At 41.0% G+C, this 26265-nt stretch overlaps 1 protein-coding gene across 2 annotated transcripts; it reads left to right on the top strand.

The window, feature by feature from the left end:
* The first annotated feature begins 317 nt into the window (after nucleotides 1–317).
* INSIG2 (insulin induced gene 2) lies at nucleotides 318–21321 on the top strand. Of its 2 annotated transcripts, none has more exons than XM_042994279.1 (6): nucleotides 318–391; nucleotides 6473–6862; nucleotides 13708–13832; nucleotides 17285–17451; nucleotides 17617–17716; nucleotides 21157–21321. In XM_042994279.1, the coding sequence occupies exons 2-6, from the start codon at nucleotides 6619–6621 to the stop codon at nucleotides 21181–21183; spliced, it is 663 nt and encodes a 220-aa protein (XP_042850213.1). In that variant the 5' UTR covers nucleotides 318–391; nucleotides 6473–6618; the 3' UTR covers nucleotides 21184–21321. The 2 variants fall into 2 exon arrangements, with proteins under 2 accessions (XP_042850213.1, XP_007091206.1); XM_007091144.3 differs by lacking the exon at nucleotides 21157–21321 and adding an exon at nucleotides 18696–18919 and having other exon boundaries at nucleotides 319–391.
* Nucleotides 21322–26265: the final 4944 nt, after the last annotated feature.

The following is a 26265-nucleotide window of genomic DNA, read 5'->3' as shown; positions in this document are numbered from 1 at the left end:
GGAGCAGAGAGACACGCTGAGGGTCACGCCTCCCAGAGAGTGTGCGTGTGTCAGCGCGCGATTCTCTCACACCGCCCCCAGGGTCTGGAGACTCATCACAACTCACGGTGGCCTGAGCAGCAAACAACAGCTGACCCAGCCACCTCCCACCGTCTAAACAGTCCACGCCTACCAGCGGCCTCGGATTGCGCGAAGACCGGAAGCCGTTTTGCCCCGTCTCGCGGGCCCACCGACTGGTGCCGGTAGGAACCGGAAGTTCTTCTGCCCCGATCGTCGGAGCACCTCCTCGTCGACGGCACAGGCGCAGTGGAGGTCGGGCGGAGTTGTGGGAGGGGAGGAGGAAGAGCCGGAGGGGGGCGGGAGCCGGTCCCAGAAGATGGCGGAGGCGGGGGTGAGTTGGGGTACCCTTGCGAAGCGCGGGGGACTTGGTGCTGAGGGAAGCGGCCTGGGGAGGGGTATGGCCTTCGGGGAGAGGAACTGCTTGTGATTTTGCATCCTGGGAACCTTGCTGGCAGATGCGGGTAGCCAGGACCACAGATGGGGCCTGAAGGGCAAGGGGCTCCGCTTACCTGGAGAAGGGTCGGGGAGGTGCGGAAGGGGACAAGCGGGGTCGGGCGGAGGTCATAGGAGAGGCCCAAGCTCCCCGGACAGTGGAAGAGTGTCCGAGAGGAAAGAAGGCTGGAGGACGCCGCGAAGGGCGACCCTGGAGATCTGATGAGGGTGGAGGTCGGCGAGCTGTCAAGCATAGAGCTGTCAGGACTTGGGAAGCTTGTAGCCAGAGAGACTCAGGTTTGGGAAGGGGATGGATCCAAAAGGTAGGTTTTGTAGTAAGTTTAGAATCCGCAGAAAGATGTGTTGATATTGGGTTGAGGAGTGGGACTTTGGCATTTTGGATTGGAATTGGACACCTTTGGAGTACGTGTGTGGGTAAATGCAGAGAGAACTCTTGTCAGGACGTAGAAGTCGGTTGGTGATAGTTACTGGGATTTTAGGGTTGCTCAGTGGGGATTGGCAATCTGGAAAAGGAAAGCGGTGTGGATGATAGGAGAGGAGGAGGGGGGTGGGGAGAAGTGTGCTAATAAAACAAGTGATCGTGACCCCATGCCCTGTTAGTGTTGGGAAAAAGTTATGAAAGTATGGTGTAGCTCCCTAGCCCAGGAAAATACACCATGAAGAGCTTACTATTTTGTAGGATTGATGAGGAGATGCTTTAAGAAGGAATGGGTAGACTGGACAGCTGCGCCACGGAAACTGGCCCAGATCAGTATTGCGATGGAGCTGAAGATTGCAGGGGAAGGCGTGCTCCAGTCCTAAGTACAGGAAGAATGAAGGCAGCCAAGCAGGCAGTGGCTAGATTGTTTTCCAACGTTGGCGCTTGGCTCTGATTGCCATCCAGTGAGTGAAAATGAGTGAAGGGATTATAGGCTCCCTGAATTATGGGATCTCCACAGAAAAATATTAGTCACGTACTCTTCCTGTTTTCCCCCTTTGATTCTTTCTCTGGACATTCCGTTGACGAGTGTGATTTGTTGTACTTCTCAGTACACATCTGACATAAAGTGACCAAACAGTGAATCGTGTACATTTGGGAAAGGGGTTGATTCTTTTTAAACTGACAACTGTTGCTTTTATATAAGTGTGGATCGGGCAGTAAAGGAGAGGATAAAATGTAGTTCAGAAATTTGGAGACCAGTTGTTTTCATCGTTATCAGAAAATTATTCCCAAATGACAGTGTAACCTTTTTAATGACTGAGATTTGACATTTAAAAGTAGTAATGGGATGTGAGTGCTGCCTGATTAATGGTTTCTGTGTTTGGATGTTGACGTAGAAAGGAAAGATGAATCGCAGTGTCTTCAAGGCACACATGTCTGTCTTTCTCAAGTTTTAGTGTCCCTGGACTATGATTCACATCCGTGTGCTTTTATTTAAGGAGAGTTAAACTTTTGCATTGATGTAAGTGTGTTTTTCTTGATGTTTATGCTCATTCTATGTTGAGAATGCCATTATAATTAAGAGAGCACATGATGCAAAAGATGTGCAGTAGTGATTTAATTTTATTATATGACAGGCAGTCATATACCTGAACTAATGTTTTTCCAGTTTTGATGATTTGTTATTGATGTATCTAAACTGTCTGAACTATTTTTCTTTTTGTTCGGTAGTGTACTTTATAGAAACTGTAGGTCAGGACTCAAGGAAGATTAAAAGCTTTTTATGTACCGTGGGAGATTTTTCTTTGTTAATTTTTGGGAAAAAACCCACGCATTGTTTTGGTATTAACAGTATTTATCAGTATGACTTTAAAAGCTGCCACTTGTGTGGCACACGGATTGTTTTTGTATGATGTTCGTAGATGGGGCAGTGTGGTGAAATGAGAAAGAACTGTACGTGAAGCCAGAGTGTTGGGGAGGTGGGGGAGAGCGCTAGTCCTGATACTACCTAGGATACAGTGTTATGATCTCAGAAAGTTACTTAACATTTTTTGTTTTGTAAAATGGGGATTAAATACGCTTGCCTACTTACCAGGATTATTGTTGAGGATCTGTTGAGTGACTGTTCTTTAAACCTTTATACCAAAGACTTCTTCCCTGATCAGCAAATTACTTGTTGAGTAATCTAAAGTTTTCAAATCTAGACTTAAAAAAAAAATTGGTGAAGAATCAAATTTATCGTTGATGTAACAGTAATATTTAAAGTTATAGGTACATTTTGTTTTGAAAAAAAATTCCAATATGTAATCAGAAAACTGAACTTTACGTAAAAGTAAACAAATTGGGGGATACTTAATTCCAAGAGCTTTAATTTAAATAACTCACTTCCCTGTTGTGTGACTGATACTATAAACAGCATTTTTTTTTTTTTTTTTTTAGGAACTTAGCTATTGGATAGTAGGGAGTGAGTGAGCTTGTGGAATTTCTTATCCCTTTGATGAGTCTGGTCATTTCCAGGAGTACGCTTTACACATCCATGGTAGCAAGATCCAGTAGTACAGTCTTGACCTTGTCCCCTCATTTGACCACTTTGGGTCTCATTTGCTATGCTGGTAAAATGAGAAAACTGTTAGATCACTGGTTCTTAACTTTTCTTTTGGATCATCGACTTTTTGAGTACTTGGTATAAATTGTGGAACTCTGCAGAAAAACGCGCGCGCGCGCACACACACACACACACACACACACACACACACACACACAACTCTTTTGTTTTGTTTTGCATCAGGCTGACATACCCCCTAGAATAGAGATGGTCTCTCAGTTCCCTTCTGTTTCTTAAATTTTAGGATACTGTGATTCTAAAGCACTCTCTTATTTTTGTCTCCAGTAATTATATACTATTATATTATTATATAGTCATCAAAGTCAGCTTCTTGGATTTTTAAAATATTAGCTTTTAATTAATTATTTTTTTTTAACGTTTATTTATTTTTGAGACAGAGAGAGACAGAGCATGAATGGGGGAGGGTCAGAGAGAGGGAGACACAGAATCTGAAACAGGCTCTAGGCTCTGAGCTGTCAGCACAGAGCCCGACGCGGGGCTCGAACTCACGGACCTCGAGATCATGACCTGAGCCGAAGTCGGCCGCCCAACCGACTGAGCCACCCAGGCACCCCAAAATATTAGCTTTTAAAAAACACTCAAACACCAAACAAATACTGTGTTACTTTTAAAGAATGAATGCTTTTGGGGTGAAGTAGGAGACTACAAACAAGCATTGCCAGGGAAGGTTGAATAAACGTCTATGGTAGAATCACGTAAATAGTTTAGAAAGTCTCTAGCTTGAGGAAATAGTCTGTAGCAATGGTGGCTCTTAGTGGGAGGGCACTGCCCTCTGGGGGCATTTGGAAATCTACGTAGGGGCATTTTTGGTTGTCTCAAGTGGGGGAGGGGGCATGCGCTGGCAGTTAGTGGGGACGAGCCAGGGACATTAAGTGTTTTGCAATGCTTAGGGCAGTTCCACACAACAAGGAATTGTCCTGCCCAAAATGCCAGTGCCCTCTGACAAACACTGGTGATTGTGAGCTGAGCCTGGCACAATTGAACAACGCTTTTTAAAGCTGAAGTTATTTTGCTCTTTTGGAAACATAATTCAATGCCACATATGCTTTGCCATTAACTCGCTTTTGGAAAAAGCACAGACATAAACAAATGATTTGCTAGAGGAATTGGGGCCACTTAAAATGTATATACACTCTTTGTGCTCGAGTGGCTGTTTTAACAGCAGGAGCTGGGGTGGGTTACTGTGTCTGCTGGAAGTCTGGGAAGTGAAGGAACTTACACAGTAAACGTTGGTGTTACACAGTATGCAAACTGGCCATAGGATTTTTTCTTCTTGGAAACATCTTTTCACACCTTGATGTAAAGGACATTTCAAGACATTGGTACACTTACGATCTTTGTGCTAGTATACAGTTGCCCACTTATGTTGACAATCTCTTACACTTGAGTTAGTTTTTCCATGTCTATCATCTTTTAACTGACCAAATACCCTTACATGTATCCATGTGCTGAAAAACAAGTCTGAGCAGTTGGGCTGGAATGGGACTCAGGGTTTAGAGGGAAGAGGATGATGGGCTTTGGAGTCCTACCTAAGGTAAAATTCCAGTTCTGATACTGCATGTCATGTGACGATAAGCAAGTTTTGCTAAATCTCTTTGACTTTGTATTTCATTTGTGAAATGAGGATGGTAATACTTAACCTTTGGATGATTTTGAAGGTTCGAGCTAACTATGTCTGGCATGGAGTAGGCCCTCCATCAGTGGGTGCTATATCAGTAATCATGACCATGATGATGATGAAGAATTCTGTGGCTACTGAACACCTTGGCAAAAGTAAAGAGAACATATGGCATGCTAATATGCAGGATACGACAGCAAGGAAGAGTCTGCAAAAGTGGATCAGGAGGTGTTTTCTAGACTTTTGAGTTGGTATTGGAGTATATTTTCCCATGAATCAGCCATAATACATACTGCTTTCTGTAGTCCTCTAAGCTGTAGAGCTCAGTTATGCTGTAGACCAAGTTAGGTTTGTGAGGACTAGTTTGAGGACAGAACTCCCTCTGTGAGTGTTGGGCACAGAGCTTTGGATGTGGCAGAGGTTCAGGGAAAAAAAAAAAACGTCTTTTGTCTGTGTTAATCACATGGAACTGATAGGCTGTGAAAGTTACTAGGACTCACAGATATTCTCATTTTCATACTGAATTTTTTTTTTCTTTTACGAGAAAGACGGGGAGAGCGTGCGTGCCCATGCGTGTGAGCGGGAGAGGGGCAGAGGGAGAGGGAGGGGGTCCCAGGCAGGCTCCACGCTCAGCACCCTGCCTGATGTGGAGCTCAATCCCACAACCCAGGGATCCCAACCTGAGAAGAAATCAAGAGTCAGACACTTGACCAACTGAGCCGCCCAGGTGCCCCTACACTGATTATTTCTAAGGTCAGCACCCCCTCCCTAGTACCCAGTTTACACATGGGTTTTGTTTGCTCATAGAATGCATCAAATGTTATTTGCCACGCACAAAGGAAAGATCACTTTGCATCAGATGTTATTTGCCACACACAAAGGAAAGATCGCTTTGGTTGGACGAACAGATACCTAGACTGATGGTGCTGGCACAGTTCTAAGCTTTGGGAGTCAAGAGCCGTGTGGCTCAGACTCCTTGGAGTCCAGCCATGGATTACCCTTCATTTTCTTCGTGTCCTTTCTTCTGCTTCCTATTAAAGATTTATCACAAAAGCTCCTGGGGTTGCAATCAGGGCTGACTGGGTCCAGGCAGGGGTGGGACACAGCTGTGGCCTGCCGAGGGCAGGCCAGGTCTGGTTTCTGTGCTTGATGTGTATGTAGGTGAGTGGGTGGTGGTCTGTGTTTTGTAAGATGCTCTTGCACGAAAATTCAAATACATAAGCGTTAAACAGTAAAACAGGTCATGTTGTTCCCCTTGGGAGGTCATCCTCATGAGCAAGTCACATGTTATTGTGGGCATTACACAATTTTCAGTCAGAATATGTTGATGTTATATGTTAATTCTTTTATCGTTTGTAAAGTATACAGATTTTTACCTAAATCTCCAGGCCCATCTGTTGTAACTGATAGGGTTGGAGATTTAGGTAGAAGAAACAGAAACCTGGATTTTAATCTTCCAGACTCTGGTGGTACTGTCTCAGGTACCCTGCTCTGCTCTTCTCCGAGGTGGGGCAAGTTGTTTTTATTATTCATCTAACCTGTGAGCCTCACAGGTCACTTGTTCTGTCCTGGTAAATATATAAATACAGGTAAATAAAAAAAACACTTTTTTATTACATCATGCCTAAAAAATCCTTTTTAAGTCACTTCTTATTCAGTAAGTAACTAATTTACATAAATATATAAGCTTGTCATTTCATTATTAGTACTTTGAAATTAATTAGTATTGAAATCAGAAAAATTGCAGGATCACTTATTAGACAAACATTGATTTCTTGTTTCTTATCTCTTGCAGGATTTCTGGTAGGTCCTCTTTTAGGACAAGATGCTGTAACTGTAGGATCACCGGTCTGCTTCGATTCACAGACATTTGGTTTTTCCACTGGGAAGGCTTTTTTTTTTTTTTTTTTTGTCTTGCCGGTTTACTGAACTTATGAAACCATGGCAGAAGGAAAGACAGAGTCGCCTGGGCCCAAAAAGCGCGGCCCCTATATTTCATCTATCACTAGCAGGAGCGTGAACTTGATGATTCGTGGAGTGGTGCTGTTTTTTATTGGAGTGTTTCTTGCATTAGTGTTAAATTTACTTCAGATTCAGAGAAATGTGACGCTCTTTCCGCCCGACGTGATCGCGAGCATCTTTTCTTCAGCGTGGTGGGTGCCGCCCTGCTGTGGCACAGCCTCAGGTATGTGTAGGCTGCTTCTGTGATGCTTAGAAAGGAAGCAAGCAGGGCACATGAGTTCTGATGTTGTCTGAGCAGGACTTATTTTTCCTGGCTTTAATTTAAATGCAGTACGGCAGACCCGTTTTAAATGAGTGGTTTGATGAGTTTAGGCAAATGCGTGCAGTTGTGTGACCCACCACCACAGCCCGTCTGTGGCACATTTCCGTCACCCACGGACTCTCTTGTGCCCTCTTGCAGTCCATTCCCCACCCCCAGCCTCAGGCTTCCACTGATCTTTCTGTCCTTAGATTAGTAAGGACAACGTAATGTAATGTAAATGGAATCACTGGGTAGGTACCAGCGTGTCTGATTTCTGTCTGACCTGTGAACATTAAAAACTTAATCCTAAGAGGTACCTGGGTGGCTCAGTCGGTTAAGCGTCCGACTTCGGCTCAGGTCATGATCTCGTGGTCCGTGGGTTCAAGCCCCGCATCGGGCTCTGTGCTGACAGCTCGCAGCCTGGAACCTGCTTTGGATTCTGAGTCTCCCTCTCTCTCTGCCCCCCCACCCCCACTCGCATTCTGTCTCTCTCTTTCTCTCAAAAATAAATTAACATTAAAAAAAAAAAAATTTAATCCTAAAACAAATCTTGCTTGCCTTCAGGTTGAGGCTTTTAACTTCTTAATTTTATCCTTTCTTCAACCCACCTCATATTAAGTCTTACTCTGAGTTATTTTGATGATCATTGTCACTGTTTGGTTTGAAGGGTTGGATCTGTGTATGTTATGGCCTTGTTTTTGAAGTAGATGAAAACTTTAAAGATGGATTAGTTGTATTCAAGTTTAAAGCTTCATGTGGGCAATAATTTACTTTCAAAATCACCCAAATTCGGAGCGCTAGGTGGCTCAGTCAGTTAAGCGTCTGACTCTTGGTTTTAGCTCAGGTCATGATCTCATGGTTTGTCGGTTTGAGCCCCGCATCCTGACAGTGTGGAGCTTGCTCAGAATTCTTTCTCTCTGCTCCTCTCTCTCTGCCCCTCCCCCGCTTGAGTGTGTGTGTGCACAGCTCTCAAAGTAAATAAATCAACTTAAAAAAAAATTAAAGCTTCATGTTATTATTTTTTAGATTTTTGGACATGCTTTCTTCTTGGTATCTTGGTTTCAGATGTAGCTTAAGAATAGAGAATACTTAAAGAGATATGTAAGGTAGATTCTCTTTGCTTAAAAATTGTTATCCTATTTCAGGAGTTATTGTAGATCTTTTTTGGTGGACAATGTGTAATGAATAAGGTGGAGCATTTCAGAAAGCCTTTGTAATACCGAGCTTCCATAATGGATACTCTTTAGCTTTTTCCAATGACGGAGACCAATAGATTAATAATAAAAAAGAAAGTGATAGCAGGGAGCCATCATTGTGTGGTAGAAGAAAATTCTGATCGAGAGAGAAATTGCTTTTTGGAACGTCCACTTGGTGTCTCATATTTAATATCAGCGACACTTTGCAGTATAATGTAGATCCTTCTTGACGTCCATCCCAGAGCTGGAGGTTGAAGAGTGAGGAGTTAGGTGTGAGATGTTTTAGAATGACCTCGTGGAATCTAGTGGACAATTGCATGGATTGAAGGGCATTTTTGTCGTAAGGTTCCAGTGTGGTTTATGAATCGATGTCGCTATCACAATATTCACATTAAGGTTTGTAAAGGCAGAGATTCTTAGTGGCCCCAAGATCGTTACGTTTTCTGAGAGAATAGGCAAACTAGTCCAAATACAGGAGAAAGCAAAATTATATTTTATCATTCTCTGTCATATCTACTAGCCCTCATATATTTTCTTTTCTTTCATCTAAACTCAAAAGACAAAAATTAAGTTTTCCCACCATCTTTTTCTAGTTTTTTTTTAAGTTTATTTATTTATTTTGAGAGAGAGAAAAAGAGGGAGGGAGGGACAGAGAGAAGGAGGGAGAGAATCCCAAGCAGGCCCTACATTGTCAGCACCCAGCCCAACGCGCTGTGTTCATGTCCTGAACTGTGAGATGACCTGAGCCAAAACCAGGAGTCAGACGCTTAACTGACCAAGCCACCCAGGCACCCCTGGTTTGCTTATTTTCTCCTATGGTATAGCTGCTGTCTGGCTACTAATTGAAGCTCTTTGGGACTTGGAAGAACACATCTTTTCAGGATAGACAAAAGGAAGGTCAGGGGAGAGAAATTCTTATTGAATGCCTCCTCACATGCTAGGCACATCCCTTAACCCCAGGGATGTGTAGGGCAACTTTGGGAGTGATATTTTGGCATTGTGCCTCCTTTGGGGGAATGAGGAACCTGAGATAAAGAGAGGGTATCCGTGAGCCCAGGGTCTGAGGACCAGTGAGTGGTGCAGCTAGGTCAGATGTCACATGCTGGAGAAGGGGAAGAGAAAGCTACTCACACTTCCCTCTCCTCAGGGTGTCTCTTTTGAAGCTTGCAGATGAAGCGCTAGGCTTGGATGGAACATAGTGTTGTGTGATGTATGTTCGTGGATGGGGGGGTGTGTGGGGGCGGGGGGGCAAGTGAACTTGACTGAGGTTTCATTGTACCTCCATTAAGGAGAGGACCAGGGGCTGTGTCCCCCGCTGTGGTGTGGGCACTTTTGCCACAAACTCGTATTTAGGAAAGAAGATTCCAAATGTTAATGCTGCATTTCAGTCACTTTGTCCCTGCTTTCCTTCCTTTCCCCAGCCACTAGGTTTGTCACACTTGCAAACTTCACAGCTCTCCGTTAGGGGTATTTACACTTACATTTCTTGCTTAAGTGTTTCTTCTGAAAGCAGTGCATTCCACGAGGTAACTGAGCAAGTGAAGGTAGAGAGGCATTTGGAAATCTAGATTCCAGTTAACCCTGCTACTGATTTTGTTGGGTAGGTCATGGTATTTAGTAAATGAGAGCAAAGTACCAGATTTGTGAAAGTTGCCAAAGGTAGAAAATGGATTTCTGCCCCTCCTGCCCCCAATTTTAGGGAAAGTATCAAGGAAATAAAAAGTCAGTGGTATAAGAAACATAGCGTGTACAAGTTGACATGTGTTCAAAGTATGTATATGTTTTTCTGTACATGTGCTGGAATGCATTTTCAAAACTCTCTAGGTTCTTAACCATCTTAAGTCAGAAAAACTGAAAATTGTACTTTCATTTTCCTGTCCAACAATATTCATAGATTGAGCTCCCTTCTGGAGGTTCTCCAGAATCACCACTTTGTACATGCAAACCAAAGGGCCCCTGGTTATTTGCTACCTTTCCCTATAACACAGTGCCGGAAAATTGGCTAGCCATGCTTCTAGAGGGACACCCAGTAGAGAAGTCTCGTAAATTGCCTTTGCTCTCATTTTCCTTTTTATGGTTCTCTATTTTTTAATTTAATAATGGCTGGTGTTTCAAGCTGATTAACTTCTCTGTGTGTGCAGTGCGTTAGAATCAGTTAGAAACCTCTTGAATGTTACCGAGGGCTGCAAAGGAATCTTTCTGAAGAATGAATAGAGGAAAAAGATAACCATCATTGTGTGAGTAACATTAACTGGAGAAACTGACTCGAAATATCCTAAGTAACCAAATTATGTTCAAACCTATGAAGCTAATGTCTAATGTAAAAAGAAAAAACAAATCTTTCCAGGTTGGCCAGGCAGTCGTTTACCCAGTTCCTAGGGAGCTCCGCAAGACTTCTCCCGCTCTTACCTCCAAGTGTCCAACTTCTGTGTTTCCTCCGTCTCTTTCTTGGTCCAGGCAGGCCCTCTACCAGTCTGATGGGAATTTTCAATTTTTTCCTTTTTGGCTTCTGATTTTGAACTCTGCCTGCTACCCCGTCCTGTGTGGTGCACTTGGTGCTACTGTAGGAGCGTGTTCCTACACGCTCTATCTGGTTCAAACCAGATCTGGTTCAAACTCAATGGCATTATTTCCTGATTCCCCAGTGTCTGCAGGGTGAAGTCTCTGATATGGCCCTTGCCGACTTTCATCTTCCTCTGAGGCTTTCTGAAGCTCCCTTTTTGCATGAAGCTTACAACTTGCAGGTGATAGTGGGTATTTGGCAATTTCCGTGCTTTTCCTCAAATGCTTCCCTTGGATTAGAAAGCCCTTTCCACACGCTGACCTGCTGAGCGCTGCTGCCTCAGGGCCACCTCTTCTGTGAAGCTTTCCTGAAACCTCAGCACCCCACTTTCCCTCAGCACATGCCAAGAGAGGACTGGGCCCCCACCAGGCACTGTCAGTGCTACCCCTAACGTATTACTGTATTGAATTGTTGCTGTGATCACTTTGGGGCTGGGATCGTGTTTTGCTCTTTTTTCTTTTCAAATCCCCAGCAAACGTCAAGAACGAGACACATTATGGGAGCTTAAGTATTTATTGAATGGAACGTTGCTTATCCTGTAGCTGTTTTCCATGAAAGTCTATCTCGTTCAGTGGCTTTGTTTTTTCAGCCCCCTTTCCTTGCAAAACATTTGATTTCACTGTCCCTTGTAGTGTATCACTGAATTAAACACACTTCCATCCAGAAAACATGATGACTTAATATTGATGTCTTACAAACTTATTCTGGTTTTGGCTTGGTAGGCTGTAACTGGTCCCTGGGAAATAACTTAAATCTATCCCAAGCAGTGTTAGTTTGCATCAGAGAACCCTGCGATTAAGCAGGATGATGTTTGCATGTAATGTTACACTGGCACGATTTTAACGGTCTCTCTTGTTAGGATAAGAAAGTGGAGAAAGAGGAAAAGAGGCCCAGACATACTTCTGCTGAGCTCTCAAACAGTGGAGCCTCACTGAGCTGTAGATATTGTGATCAGACTCTGCCATGCCTTTATTTAAAGGGAAGGAAGAAGACATTTAATGGGAAGTGACAGGCTTCCTTGAATTCTCCTTCTCAGGGAGCATCCGAGAACCATGCATACTCAATGGATTTGATTTTTATTGGCAAATCCCAAGGTTGGCAGCGTGGCAGTTTAAATTCCTTTTTGTGTTTTTGCTTTCTCTCCTCAGTTGTCTCTCCCTTGTGAGTCTGACATCACATGCATACAAATCTAGTCAATTTTACTTATTTCTTTGCACACACGTCAGTATTCTCTATGTGATAATTCTTTACCTATGGCATCAGCTGTTGAGGAAAATTGACTTGGAATGCCTGATCTTAGTTGATTTCACTCAGCAACAGGCAGAGGGAGGAGAGGGAGAGTGAGAGTGAGGAATGATATGAGCTGTTAGTTTCATGACCCCTTGAGAAAAAAAAAAAAAAAAAGAGGTAACATTCATTTAGATATATTTCAACTGTTAGGCATGCTTGGTGCCATTTTAATTTTGTAGAAATTTGGAAGTGCTGTCAGTTAACCTCACAGGATTTTAGAGCCGAGCCTTTTAAATAGGAATAGGATATGAAAGTTTTAAATTTACTAACAGATTTTGGAGGTCTGCATGGCTGAAATTTGTTGTTAATCTCTTGATGGTCTGCGAACCCGCTATGCTCAGCAAAAGCCTAACTCAGGAGAGCACTTTCAGATTTGTAGATTAGGACACAGATATATCATTGTAGCAGCTCACCTCCAGATGGTAGACTGCTCCACTGGTCTGCTAGCCTGCGATTTGTGATATTAATTGATTTCCATTTTTCCTTAATGATTGGATGCATCATTTGTTAAGGTACAGCTAGCCACTGCCGGGCCAGGCAGGGGTTCCTGGTCCTCAGGCACTCAGATCTTGGTACAGTAATTTCAAGATACATCATAGGTAGCATTGGACCTTCTAAACATGCTTTCAACTATTGTAACAGTTGTGTCTTTAACTTAATGGCAACATATCCATTCTGTTTTTAGGAAGTTTAGCAAATCAAAGCTGCCTAGCTATTTCCTATTTAATTTAATCTGTAAAAGTACATTTTCCTTATAACTTGCTGAAGACTGTTTTGATTCATTAAGGTCTTTTTTTAATGACCGACTTAGCTTTTAAAATCCTCTCCCATTAAATGAATAAAATGTTGAAGTTTGACAAGTATTTTAATTTAAAATCGGGTGCAAGTATTCTGAGTCTCAATCATAGACATTTTGCATAGTTATTCATAACTACACAGTTAACATTAAAGATGTTTTTTCCAAAACTAAGAAATGTACTAAAATCATTCCTCCTTATCTTTTTAAGAGTAAATTTAAATTTTAACTGAAATTTATAGTTCTTACAGATTATATTTCCTAAGTTTTTTCTATGTGCAGAAGGAGGCTCAAATGTAGATTTCTGTTGTAAGTTTCCCCGTTTTGACAATATGACCTAGAGTCTCATTAGAGGGCCAGGGTGCAGGGGAACGTTGGGACCCAGCACTGGGTGCAGGAGACAAGCTGGAGGAACTAAGATAATCTGTGTAGCAGGACAGCCATCGCCATCCGAACGAGCACGGTGTGTGTGATGAGCTTATTATATGCGTTTACGCTTCTAGCTTGCTTTAGATAGTTTGTGGCATTATATAGCATGTTTCATGGTTATGTAGTTTAGAGAGAACATTGCTTAACTGCCAACTGGTTTGATGCTTTTCAAATCTCAGGGATAGTAGTAGTAGAAAAGTAGCATGAATCATCTAGTGCAAAGTGCTAAATTGTGAATCATGCACTGAAATGGTGCTCTGCCAGTTACAGTTGAGGATACTGTGGTAAGCATTTACAGCGCTTTCTTCAGCGGTGGTATCTTTTTTCTTTTGGGATGTAAGTTTAAAAATATCCGTGATTGATGTTAAGTAACTTGAAGAGCTTTTTAAACAGTCTTTCAAATGGTTATGGGGGTTGTAGCTCTTTTAGCTTAAGTTTTGCCGGTATAGCATTGGAGATGACTTAATTTTTTTTTTTCTCCTTTTTTCCACAGCTGTGATTGGGTTATTATACCCCTGCATTGACAGGCATCTAGGAGAACCACATAAATTTAAAAGAGAGTGGTCCAGTGTGATGCGGTGCGTAGCCGTCTTTGTTGGTATAAATCATGCCAGCGCTGTATCCTTTCCGCTGTAACAAAATGCATAATCACAAAGCAGCTCCAACAAACCAAAGGTTAAACAGTCCCTTGCAACTTCACTGTTGTCAAACTGTGCTGTGTCTCCTTAGCCAGAAAAAGAATGTGTGCCGTGTTGTTGAAACATCACAGGAGCAGCTGTGGGCTTACAGGGAGGGGTAGAGCCTTTCATTTACATCTTCAGTATCATTTCGAAACTTCTCATGTTTAAAAACTGTGCATGTTTTTCTTAAATTAGCTTACTTCATTACTTCCGTATAGTTTCGGTAACTCTGAGATTGAAACAGGTACATTTTCAAAGGATTTCTTTCCTCTTTTTTCATTTAAGACTTGCCAAGAAGGACATGTGGTGGCTTCATGCTGGCTTCTTTTTTTTTTTTTTTTTTAGTTTGTTTCTAACTTAAGGAACCTGTAATTTTTTCAGAAAAAGTCAGACTCATCTATTGGTTCTAATCAATGCCAGCAAACCACATAAATGTCCTTAAAGGTGGCATAATGAAAATATTCAGCTTGGACATTGACCAAAAAGAACTTTTTTGCCTAAGGTACATATTTTTAAAATTTGATCATTTAAGGATTCTGACAATTTATTTTGTGATGAATGAGTATTTTTATTTTTTTGGGTTTTTTTATTTAAAAATCTGTTTAATGTTTATTTTTGAGAGAGAGAGAGAGACAGAGCTCGAGTGAGAGACAGGCAAAGAGAGAGAGACAGACAGACACAGAATCTGAAGCAGTCTCCAGGCTCTGAGCAGTCAGCATAGAGCCTGACACAGGGCTTGAACTCACGAACCATGAGATCATGACCTGAGCCGAAGTTGGATGCTTAGCCAACTGAGCCACCCAGGCGCCCGTGAATGAGTATTTTTATAGTGTCCTTGCTAGAAGGGTGAAGTGGCCTCTGTTTCCCTTCTCCCCACTGTCTTCTCCCCCACAGCACAGAGAAAAATGTCAACCCCAGAACAAACGTTTTTGGCCTCATAAGGTTTTTATCCTGTCATCCTCCCTGCTTCTCTTCTCCCCCACCCCTGACTTTCCTTTGTAAAAGAGAGTCTGGGACATGCTGGTTCAGTCATCCCTTTTCTAGAAGATGTGGCTTAGAGAGTGGAGGGGCAGGAGCTCTGGTGCGGGGATGAGCGTGGAATGCGGGCCAGGCTGCCCAGGGTTCCCTCCTGTGGCTCTGTACCAGGCTCAGGGCTGGCAGTTAGCTGGAGAGAGGCGAGGTCACGTGGCAGGTAGATTCCTTGTCTTTTACAGAAAATACTGAGGTATTCTGGAAAGGCTTGGGAGGAGGAATGGAGGCAAGCGATAGGGTCCTTGATTCCACAAACACATAGCCTTTCTCTTCCCAATTGTGTTAGCCCATAGGGCTCTGTGAATTTGGAAGGCCCTCAGTGGCGGTTATTATTTTGGTTTCCCATTTCCTTTTACATGAAAGAATTTCCTAACATGTTTAGCTTGGTGACATCTTTGAGATTTAGGATTTTATGACAAACAAATCTAGTGATTAGAAGGGTTTAAAAAGATAGACTCCTGGAATATTCTATCTAGAGGACAACTAGAAATCACCCAGTTCTACATTTTCTTTATAAAGATAGTAAGACAAATGAAAGCTGGAGGGGTTGGGTACTTTGCTAAAGCATTCATACCGCAAGGCTAGGACAGAGCTGAGACCGGATCCCGGAGATCCTGACTTGAGTCTATGAAGGGCTGCTTCTTCTATTCCAGAGCCCTATAAGCGTGTAAATTCCTCTCCAACTGGTAGATTAGATGGCTCTACTGTAGATGTTTCAGGTGTTTTTGAATAGAGACATTTAAATAGCCTTTTCTGGGATTTAAAAACCTTTATATGTCTAATTTAAATTTTTTGCTTTGGTCATCTTCTTTCTCTGTCAATGAAACACTTGAATATAGCAATTTTTAACTGTTCTGCCTGCCCTTTAAGTAAAATCCAAAATGTTTGCAAAATTTTAGCATAAATTTATAACGTAGACTTGATATTAGGTCCCTTAGATTTGAGAAATGACATGGTACTATTTTTCAGATTAATGTGTTTTACCTGTTTACCTTATTTTGCTTTGCCCCTTAATGAAGTTAATTTAGTTATCATAGGTAGCACTCAGTTAATATCAAATTCTGCTCTTTAAAAGCATGTTTATTGCATAGAAAAATCAGAGCATATAACCTTTTCTTTGGAGTTTTAGGTATGATGCCTGCTAAAGAATAAGGAAGCTTTTCCAGAAAGCGTACAATAAACTATAGGTTTTTTGTTAAGTCAAGCCTAATCAAGAAATGACCTTGAGGGAGTGGCCAGCAATAGCCCTCGGATACTGAGGAGTTAAGCAAACCTGAATTCCAGGTTTTGGAGATACCAGATGGTGTGGTGGGGGAAGGGGGATGATGGTAAACAACAGGATGTCAAAAGGAAGTAAGAAATAGTTTTGTATGCATTTTTTGAACTTCTTCTCTCTTCTCTAGTTGCAGCATGGCCAGTTAGCTTGGCGAAATATCTAGTCTCCCCTGGGGAGCTGGATATAGTGCCAAGATGTGGCCTTTGGGACATAGATAATGCCCTTTTAATGATACTTGAAATTAATTCCTTTAGTGTAATCCTCTAGCAAAGAAATGAGAAAATTGAATTTGTAAAGCTTCGTTTTGCCCAGAGATTTTGGAGTAGAAAAGGGCCGTACATTTGTGAATAGATGCTTAAGTAGGTGACGGAAATAAAATATCATTTGAGCAAACTGTCCTATACCAGAAAGTCTCAGGCACCAAAATAGCTTGGCAGGTTGCAAGATAATGTTCACTTCAAGGCTTTATCCTCAACAAATTAAAACTAGAGCAGTTGACATAATAGAAAGGGATACTGTGTCCTTGGTACTCTTGTTTCTGAACTGCATTATTATAAAATGTGTCTGTCAGTAAATCATACAGAGAATGTGGTACCCTGTTAAATAGCTGTCAACTCTTCTATTTTCAAGTTCTTGTATGATTCTCAAGTAATTCTGAACCTGTTTGAGAAGTGATATTGGTTTCTTTTTTAGCAAAAGTATGTTCCTTTAGCAATACTTGTGTTCTGAGGCTTCTGGTTACATTTTTAGCCAAGAAAGCATTTCTCAAATAATGGGTCTGATCTTATAAATTGTGACTGTTAGAGTGCTATTTTTTTTTTCTTTTTCTTTTTTTTTTTTTTTTTTTTTAGGAATTACAGGTAGGTGGGATCTATTAATGAAATTATCATGTGCTCTGTGTATCTTTAGTAAATATCAGAGAGAGTTAGTATCACCCAGTGTCAATATGTTGTATGAAAAGACTGACCACGCTCTGGAATAAGCAATCAGCTCCCGTCCCAACAGGAACATCTTTTAGGAAAACGAACAGGTGGTGTTATGTGGCTACAAGTTTTAAGATGATTCTTTAACACAGATCTCAGAAAGTGGATTTTGATAACAACATACAGTTGTCTCTCACACTGGCTGCACTCTCCATTGGACTGTGGTGGACATTTGATAGATCTAGAAGTGGTTTTGGCCTTGGAGTAGGAATCGCTTTCTTGGCAACCTTGGTCACTCAACTGCTAGTCTATAATGGTGTTTATCAGTAAGTATTCTTTTTGGTGCTTGTTTCCTAAAATAAATGACAAATGATTTCAGAATTGAGCTTTTAAAATTGGGTTAGCCACTTTACAGAGTAACAGCTTATTTCCATTAATAAGTGTCATTGTACTTCCTCGGTGGGTTGTTAAAAACATTTCTATTATTCTAGATATACATCTCCAGATTTTCTCTATGTTCGCTCTTGGTTACCGTGTATATTTTTTGCTGGAGGCATAACAATGGGAAACATTGGTCGACAACTGGCAATGGTAAGCTGATGCTTATTTCATCTGTTATTGAGATGAGAGACAGGTCTTCTCCAAACCAAGCATACTAGAAGTCAGAGGAACCACTGGACAGAAAAACTAAAATGTGTTACGGATAAGGTGCTATGACTTATCCTCTAATTTTAAAAAACTAATCTATAGGTTTCTACTCCATCAAAGAGACAATTTTAAAGGTGAAAAGAGACATGACTAGTGACTGTGTTGCTTCAGTAGTTATCAATTAGGACCATCTCTGGCAAATCAAGGTGTTTGATCATTTTAGTTAAAAAGAAAAAGGACACTGTCGATAACCCCAGTCCTAGATGGCAAGGGTCAGACAGAAGCATTCAAGGGCCACAGCAGTTTCATGAATAAGTGCTGTCACTTTTATCGTTGTAGCCAGCTAGGCGAATTGAGTGGCTTATGTTACTGTCGTTTTAATAATCTAGCCACCCAGTTATCTTAAGCCTCCTAGTTTCCTTTATTTTGAATTGTGGGTGTACATCTATAGCTGTACTTTTAAAATAACGGTTTTGACCAGAAGATTTTGCTAATGTAACAGATTTTTTTCCTTGAAATTGTAAAGCTATTTGAGAAAATATTATCTGAATTCACTGTATCAGTCCTGTCATTAAGTTCATGACCTTTCCTTTGCTGATTCACCTTACTGAGCACTCAAAGAAACCCATTCTGCTTCCTTTCATGTTGTAAGATTGATCTGAATCATACTGTTGTTATTTGCTTGAAATGCAGTAACCTTGTCTTTTGCCTGCATTTTCTATGTCTCCTTTCACTTCTAGACTGTGAACTTTCTTTTTCCCTATCACATTTGTCATTTAATTCAAATCATCGCATAACTCTCAGATTCTTTGACAAATAAAGTGGGCATGTGTTAATAAAGTATTAATTTTTAGTTTATATGGAAATTGGTATCCCAAATAAACCTTAATCTGTTAACCTTTTAACCTTTTAATTTTTACAGTATGAATGTAAAGTTATCGCAGAAAAATCTCATCAGGAATGAAGAAGGCAAAAATATATCTTTTGTACAGAAAAACAAGCTGAAAAGGGCATGATAGCTATACCAACAAAACGTCAGACTGTAAAATTGCTAGGATGCAGTTTTCCCCTTGATTGGTGTATAGGTGTGTGTGTGTGTGTGTGTGTGTGTGTGTGTGTGTGTATGTGTGTGTGTATGTGTGTGTGTATGTGTGTGTGTGTGTGTGTATATGCATATGTATATACACATATATATGTATATATACACAAGTATATACGTGTATATATACATATATATGTATATATTTACACACACATACATACACACATATGCTCATATGCATATACATGCACATACGCATATATTACTGCAATCTGTGATTGCTTCATCTGTAAATCAGTTACAAACCTTTATGTATTTGACTTAAATAACTATAAAATATATATGCACTACATTAAAAACATGTTCATTAATAGATGAAATTTTTAAATTAATTTTTTAAACATACCATATATTGTATCACAATGTTGATGTGCCAAAATATTCTGTTATTGTCATGCAGAGTATAAGAATGCTTGAACTGTTAATAAACTTAGTGAAATAAAATAGGAGGAAAGCCAAAAAAAAAAAGAAAAACAAAAATGGAAAGCTGGCATATTCTCTTTTGCTTACTGTTGTGCCTTTTTATTTTTCTAATCACAGCAGTATGAGCTATGGGTGCCCTAATGTGTGGTTAGTTTCTATTTTAATGTTGTCTCAGAGAGCTTTGGGTGTTTTAATTTATAATGAAAATGAACGTCTGTAGAACATTTTCAAACCTGCATTACTGGAGAGAGTCCAAAAAAGGAATTACACTGGAGGTAAAAGTGTTGAGCAGGAGAGGTTATCAGCATTAAATTGTTTTAAGTCTAATCTGCGAGACTATATATAATTAAAAGAAGGTACCATTGGGAAATTTAGCTGGAATGAATGTGTTTTAGAAATACAAAAATGACCTTTTACAGTGCCACAAAGTGTTAAATGATATTGTCATTTGTGATACAGAATCCCATTCCTTTTGCACATGGAACACACAAAAAACCCCAAACCGATCAAAATGAAGTTTCTAATTCTCCTGGGTTCTGTAATCTGTTGGGCTCTGTAAAGCAAACCACATTAGCCAGGCTGGGTCATGTGACTGATTATCATTGGAATGCCATCTGGGGAATGGATGAGCACATCACTTTTTAGGTATTCATATGCCCATTAGTGAGTAGTTTAAGCCTGTTTAAGAATGTACTGAGATGGCATATTGTGCATGTTAAAGATCTTGATAACAGTTTTGTGCATATCCTTCTAACACCTGGAACCATGTAAGTGTGGTTTAAACATATTTTTAGTTAAATTTTTCCCAGTTTTTATTGATGGCAGTTGTCTGATACAAAAGGGTGGAGCTTTCTGCTTACTCTGTGTGTGTGTGTGTGTGTGTGTGTGTGTGTGTGTGTGCGCGCGCGCGCGCGCGCGCGCGCGCACTGCGTTGAGTGAGAGAGAGGATGTACATGTAAAAATGTATGTGCATGTGCCCATGCTCTCATAATACGTCAACTAGATATCTTGTAATTTTTGGTTTTAAAACCATTGCTATCAGTCTGAGATCTTGTATGCCAAACTTTAATCTGCTTTTACGTTTTAAGGCTGAAAGTGAGAAAATCCTAAAAGGATTTCATATTGAATATATGTACACAATCTTAACTATAGTGGTGGTAAACATACTACTATAATTTATTATTCTATCTTCCAGATAATGTTATTCATTTAGAACAAATAAGGTATATTTTTAGAATCAACTTTGTAAGCACTATAAATCTTTAATAAGTTATAAGGTCTATGATGTGTTTACTTTGAAAATTGCTGTTAAAAGCAAGATGTATTAAATATATAATTATCATCTTGGTTAAGAGTCTTTTTTTCTTCCCTGTGGTAAATCTTAGAATCTAATACGGATGATTAATTTAATAAAATTAACATGTATGGTTGAATTTGCTAAGAAATAATGAAAGGAAACCAAGTCGAGTGTTATAGGAACTGAATGATTATCATTTTGGAATTCTTAAATTATTTTTAGATCATCTAGAAAACAAGATATTGATGGCAAAAATAAAATTGTTTTGATATTTTGATAAGTATGTGAATATATTACATCTTTTTTTTGCAATGAAAGAAAGTGGTAAACATCTTTTAACATTGCTACATTGTCATTGCTTCCTTTTATTAAAGTTCTGGAAACTGAATGCTTGAAAACTGAGACTAAATTCTGCAAAAGCACAAGAAAACAGTTAACTAGCCAGAATCCTGCTAATACTTTTGTTATAAATGTATTTCTTTGCATGGAGCGATTTTACCTTTATTAAGGTCACTGGAACCTCTCAGTGGTGCATACATTCACACATCTTGTATTTTCTAGGTGGAATCCAGACTTGGTCAGTATTAAATACCTCTCTGATCTTGGCTCACAGTGGAGTATAGCTGACCCTTGAAACAATGTGGGGGGTAGGGGTGCTACCCGCACCCAGTCGAAAATCCGTGTATAATTTTTGACTCCCCAAAACTTAACTACTCATAGCCTTACCAATAACATAAATAGTTGGTATCATATACTGTATTCTTGTAATAAAGATAGAGAAAATAAAATGTTCTTAAGAAAATCATAAGGAAGAAGAAATGCATTTACAGTACTGTACTCTGTTTATCAAAAAACAATGCATGTGTAGGTGGACCCGTGCAGCTCAAACCCACGTTGTTGAAGAATCAAACTGTGTATTCTTCAGAAGGTAGTTCTTCCAGTGATGGTCTGTGTGTAGCAGAGTCCTAGCTTTGTGCATCTGGAAGAGTCTGCTCTTTTCTCCCAGAACATCTTATCAGGCCTTAGAAGTCTAGGTTCCTGGTTTCCCGCTGCTCCCATCATGCTGAAGACTTTTAACTCACTGTTTATGCACTTTGAATCTGTGCGCTCAACATCTTCAGTTCCGGAAACATTTTAAATCTGGCTGCCTATTGGAATTATATGGAAATTTGTAAAGAATGCTAATGCCTGGCTTCCACCTTTGGAGACTCTAAAATCTTTGGCCTGTGGTATGCCCCGCACTTTAGGATCTTCACAAATTCTGTAGGCGGTTTTAATGTGCAGCCCAGATTGCCACTCATTGGTGTGGATTCGTGTGAGATGAAGAGCATGTTTGAGGTCAGAGAGGTATTGTAACTTGGGGAACAAAGAGCAAGGGAAACATTGGCATACATTTTGGACTAGGTCATCTGAACTTGATGACGTGAGCGTGGAGGTGAAGGAAGAGGAAGTGTGATTTAATGTTTATTCTTTGGAAATCTAGGTGGATGGCATTTCTGTAAAGCAAAGAGGAATATAGGGAAGCAGATGAGTGAGTAAAGTTAGTGAGTCTAGTTTGATAAGTTGAGGTCCAGGTGTGTCGGGGACGTCTGGTAAAGATGTGTCATAAGCAGTCAGATAGTTGAGTCTGGGTTATCGGATGTAAATGGGGGAGGTCATTGTTGGCATATGTCCATGGTCCTTGAAGCTGTCGGCATGGGTGTGATCCCCTAGGGAGCATGTTACCGTGAAGGGAGACAGATCCGAGGCATGCTGGCATGTTAGCAGAGGGGTTGGAGGAGGTGGGGAGGGTGTTGTCACAAGTGGGAGGAGAAAGAGAAGAGTGATGTGGTTCAAGCCAGAGCAGAAGGCAGTTCCAGACAGGAGAGCTGGTAGTGTAAAGTGCAGTTGGAAGGAATAACCAACCTTAGAGATAAAGGAGATGTATGGTTTATGTTGAAAAGTGCTTTTCTTTTTGTGTTTTTTACTGTTTATTTATTTCTGAGACACAGAGAGACAGAGCATGAGTTGGGGAGGAGCAGAGAGACAGGGGGGACACAGAATCCGAAGCAGGCTCCAGGCTCTGAGCTGTCAGCACAGAGCCTGACGCGGGGCTCGAACTCACAAACTGACTGAGCCACCCCGGCGCCCCGAAAAATGCTTTTCTTAACCTGTTGTATCTTCACACTTAAAATATTTCATTGTATACTAATAGCTCTCAAAAGATATTTGGGAAACGCCTGATCATATACTAAGCCATTTATTATGAGCGAGGGGAGCTGAGGTGAGCTAGAGGACTTTGAAAGATGGTGGAGGTTTGGGCAGCCTCTATGAAGAATGGACACAGGGACTGACAAGAGATGAAGAAAGAATTTCTAGACGGTTTTGAGTCCATCAAGGACTCAAGTGAGGCCCCAGATGAGACACTTGACATGGAGCCAACAGTCAACTTGGTTATGCCGTGTCTGGGGGCTCAGTAGCCCAGCAGTTAGGGCAGTTGTGATGGCAGAGATTGATTCTAGTTAGGAATTTGTTGGAAGACGTGGCATAACGGCCATGTGAGAAATTAATGGAGGCTCCTGACAAAAGATCAGGAGTCTTGCTTGGGATCCAGGCAAATTGGAGAAGGAAGTTGAACCAGCAGTGCTGACCTGACAGTGTGAAAGAATCAGGTAAGCTACAAGGACTGCACATCTTGAGGTAAAAAACGTTTTTTCTAAGAAGGGTCCTAGGCTTAGAGTTTGTAGTCAGCAGTTTAGCGGAACGTTTCCAACTCTTGAGGTCCAGGGTGCGATGTAAACAACTTCGTTTACATAGTTCCCTGAAGTGGGTGGAGAAGCACAGCAGCGGAGTGGAGACCCAAGGCCTGGGTGACCAGCTGTTAACAGTGGTGTTGGTGTTACCTGGAAAAATCTCAGAGGTGAGGTGGAAAGAAAGATCTGATCTGTAGTCCTCCTGACCATTTGAATGAAATACTTATCCAGCTGCCTTGATTGTATTGGGATTTTAATTAGAGTCCTTTCTCCCTTGTTTTATTGATTTATTTTTAGTTTGTTTTTTTTTCCATCATCCTACATATTCTCATGTAGAGGAGTAGGTCTTTTTCTATTAATCCTGTTCAATCAGAGACATCTCCTCTTTAATTCTGGGCTATTTTTTTTTTTTGTCTTTGCTCTTATTATTCTTTTGTTCTCTATTCTTCTCAAATTCCTCCATTTAAGAGATCTTTGACCTTTTGTTTCTGTTTTCTGTGTACCCTTTAGCTTTTCTCTGCTGTGCTACACTCTAGAAGAATTAACTGGATCTTCTAGCTCAGTGAGTTGCTCTTCAGCTGTATCATTCAGCGTTCAGCCATCACTAGGCTTTTACTTTCAGTGGTCACAGTTTTAATTTCAAAGCTATTTATGTGTGTATGTATGTATGTATTTATGTGGAAATGCGTTGCCATTCTTATATTTTTCTTGTATTTTTTGAGGCTAGTAATTATTCTTTTAAAGTTCTAAACGCAGGGCACCTGGGTGATGCAGTTGGTTAAGCATCCGACTTCGGCTCTGGTCGTGATCTCACAGTTCGTGCGTTTGTGCCCCACGTCAGACTCAGTGCTGACAGCTCAGAGCCTGGAGCCTGCTTCAGATTCTGTACCTGCCTCTCTTGCTGCCCTTCCCCCACTCACGTGCTGTCTCTGTCTCTCAGAAATAAATAAGCATTAAAAAAAAATTTTTTTTTTTAAAGTTCTAAACTCTTCTACAGAGCCATTGCAGGGGAAGGCAGGATGAGCCTGTATCACCAGCCTGTCTCTGGATGTGGGTGCTCCCTTGTTTGGCTTGGGTGGACTGCCATGCCTCTCCACTCCTACCACTTTCACCTGGGGGCAGATACTGTGTTGTCTCTGCCCCGTCCAAGGTGGGCGAGTAGACATGTAGTTGGCCAGGTGGCTGCTTCCACAATAGCCTGCTTGAATGCATCAGGTCAGTTACTCTTGGTGTTTCCGTCTCAGAGCATCAGCCACCTCTGAGCTTAGAATCTCTGATTTCATGTTTATAGCAAGTCCCCTCCTTTCATGTTCGGAACTGTGTTTTCTCTCCATCTCTCTGCTCTGGATTGTTTTCTCACTTCGAGGAGTTCCTTGTAGTGTTTGGTCCACGAAGGATACGGTCTTACTTGACAATATAGTTATGGATTCCTTTTCTTTTTAATTTTTGTTGTTATTTCTATGGATTGGGGGTAGGAGAGAGAAGCTATGGCTTCAGGGGTCTGCTGCCCTGATTCAGCTTTCTCCACTTCCTTTTTATACCGTGAGATCATGCCATCTGCCTGTTCATTTGTCTTTACAGGCCGAAAACTCAATTTAGTTAGGAGCTGAGATAAATAGGTTAAGTCGGTGGTTTCTTGTTTGGCCTCAATAAAAATTGAGGTACGGAGAGTATTTTCCCTTTCGAAATACATTCAGTTCATAGGGTTCATTGTGCCAGAGAGTATGAGTATCCTAGTGTCTGTTCCTTTATGCCTCCCTTCTCTTTACCACTGATGAAATCTGTGAAACCTGTCATCTTTCTTTGTGATTTACAAGACAGACTTTTCCAGGGTATGTCAACTGTTCCGAAGACAATGTTGTTAAGTATCAGATTTGGCAGATCAGATAGATAATGATGTGCCTGGGAAAGAATGGGCTATTGATGAGTCTCGTGTCAAAACTGATTGCCATATATGGGCAATTTTTCCCTTTCACCGTTTCCCCGGCTGTGGTCTGTGTGAGGATTTCATGAACAAGGGGCAGTTTTGATTCCACATCAGAACTGTGCTCTAGTGTGACTGCCCCCTTGTCTTCTGCTTTTTTATGGCAGGATTTGCAACTGCTAATCTTCCTGTAGCTTCCCCAAAGGTGGGCGTTAGTAGGAATGAGCACGTAGGAAATATACTGCCATTGAAAAAGAGCCCTTTTTTATTACCGTTCAGAAAACAAATTCACTCAGCACTACCGTTTCCGTAAGATTGTTGCGTTTGCAAGATCTCTTTTTTAGAAACACCTTTTGAGGAAACTTGTACAGAATGATCACGGACCAATTCATTGTGATGAGCAATTGAGTAGACAAAGGAAAGAAAGAACCCAAGTGCTGAATCTGTTTGCTTTAGAAGAAAAGTTTCTAAAATGCATTCCCTGGGAATTTCTGCCACTGAATGAAACTCATTTCTATTCCCTTTATAGTCATCACATGTCACTCCTAGACCTTCTGGGAATGTCTACCCAACCAAAGTATGACAGTGGCAGTTCTGTTTTGAAACAGTCCTTTCTGCGTTTACAAAAGCCTGAGATTTTCCAGCAGGACGTTACAGAAAGACAAAGTGCTACCCCATCATTTTAGGATCAGCTGGATACGGCTGCTGCGCGTAGTCTGCGCATTGGCCCAGGGAGCCCGTGGCCTGACAATTTGAAGATGAAGCTTAAAGATGTTTGTAAAGACAAATCTTTGTGGAATTTCCTGTGCCTCAGACCTAGTGTGTGTCAGTGTCATGCCTGTCTAAGAGAAAGCGGGTCAGTATACATCAAAGCAGATCTTTCCAGAATGTATGTAAAATTCATAATAAGGTTGAGTCAGGTTCAGCTTTTCTTCCAGAAAGAATAAATCAGCGACCCTTAAATGTTCGATAGTATTAGTTCTGGTTCTGGCTCCAACTAACTGTAAAGGGGCT

Source organism: Panthera tigris, chromosome C1 (assembly GCF_018350195.1).
Source record: "Panthera tigris isolate Pti1 chromosome C1, P.tigris_Pti1_mat1.1, whole genome shotgun sequence".
Taxonomy (NCBI): domain Eukaryota; kingdom Metazoa; phylum Chordata; class Mammalia; order Carnivora; family Felidae; genus Panthera; species Panthera tigris.
The sequence above is the reverse complement of the archived record's forward strand: the minus strand, read 5'-3'. Positions and strand labels throughout refer to the sequence as shown.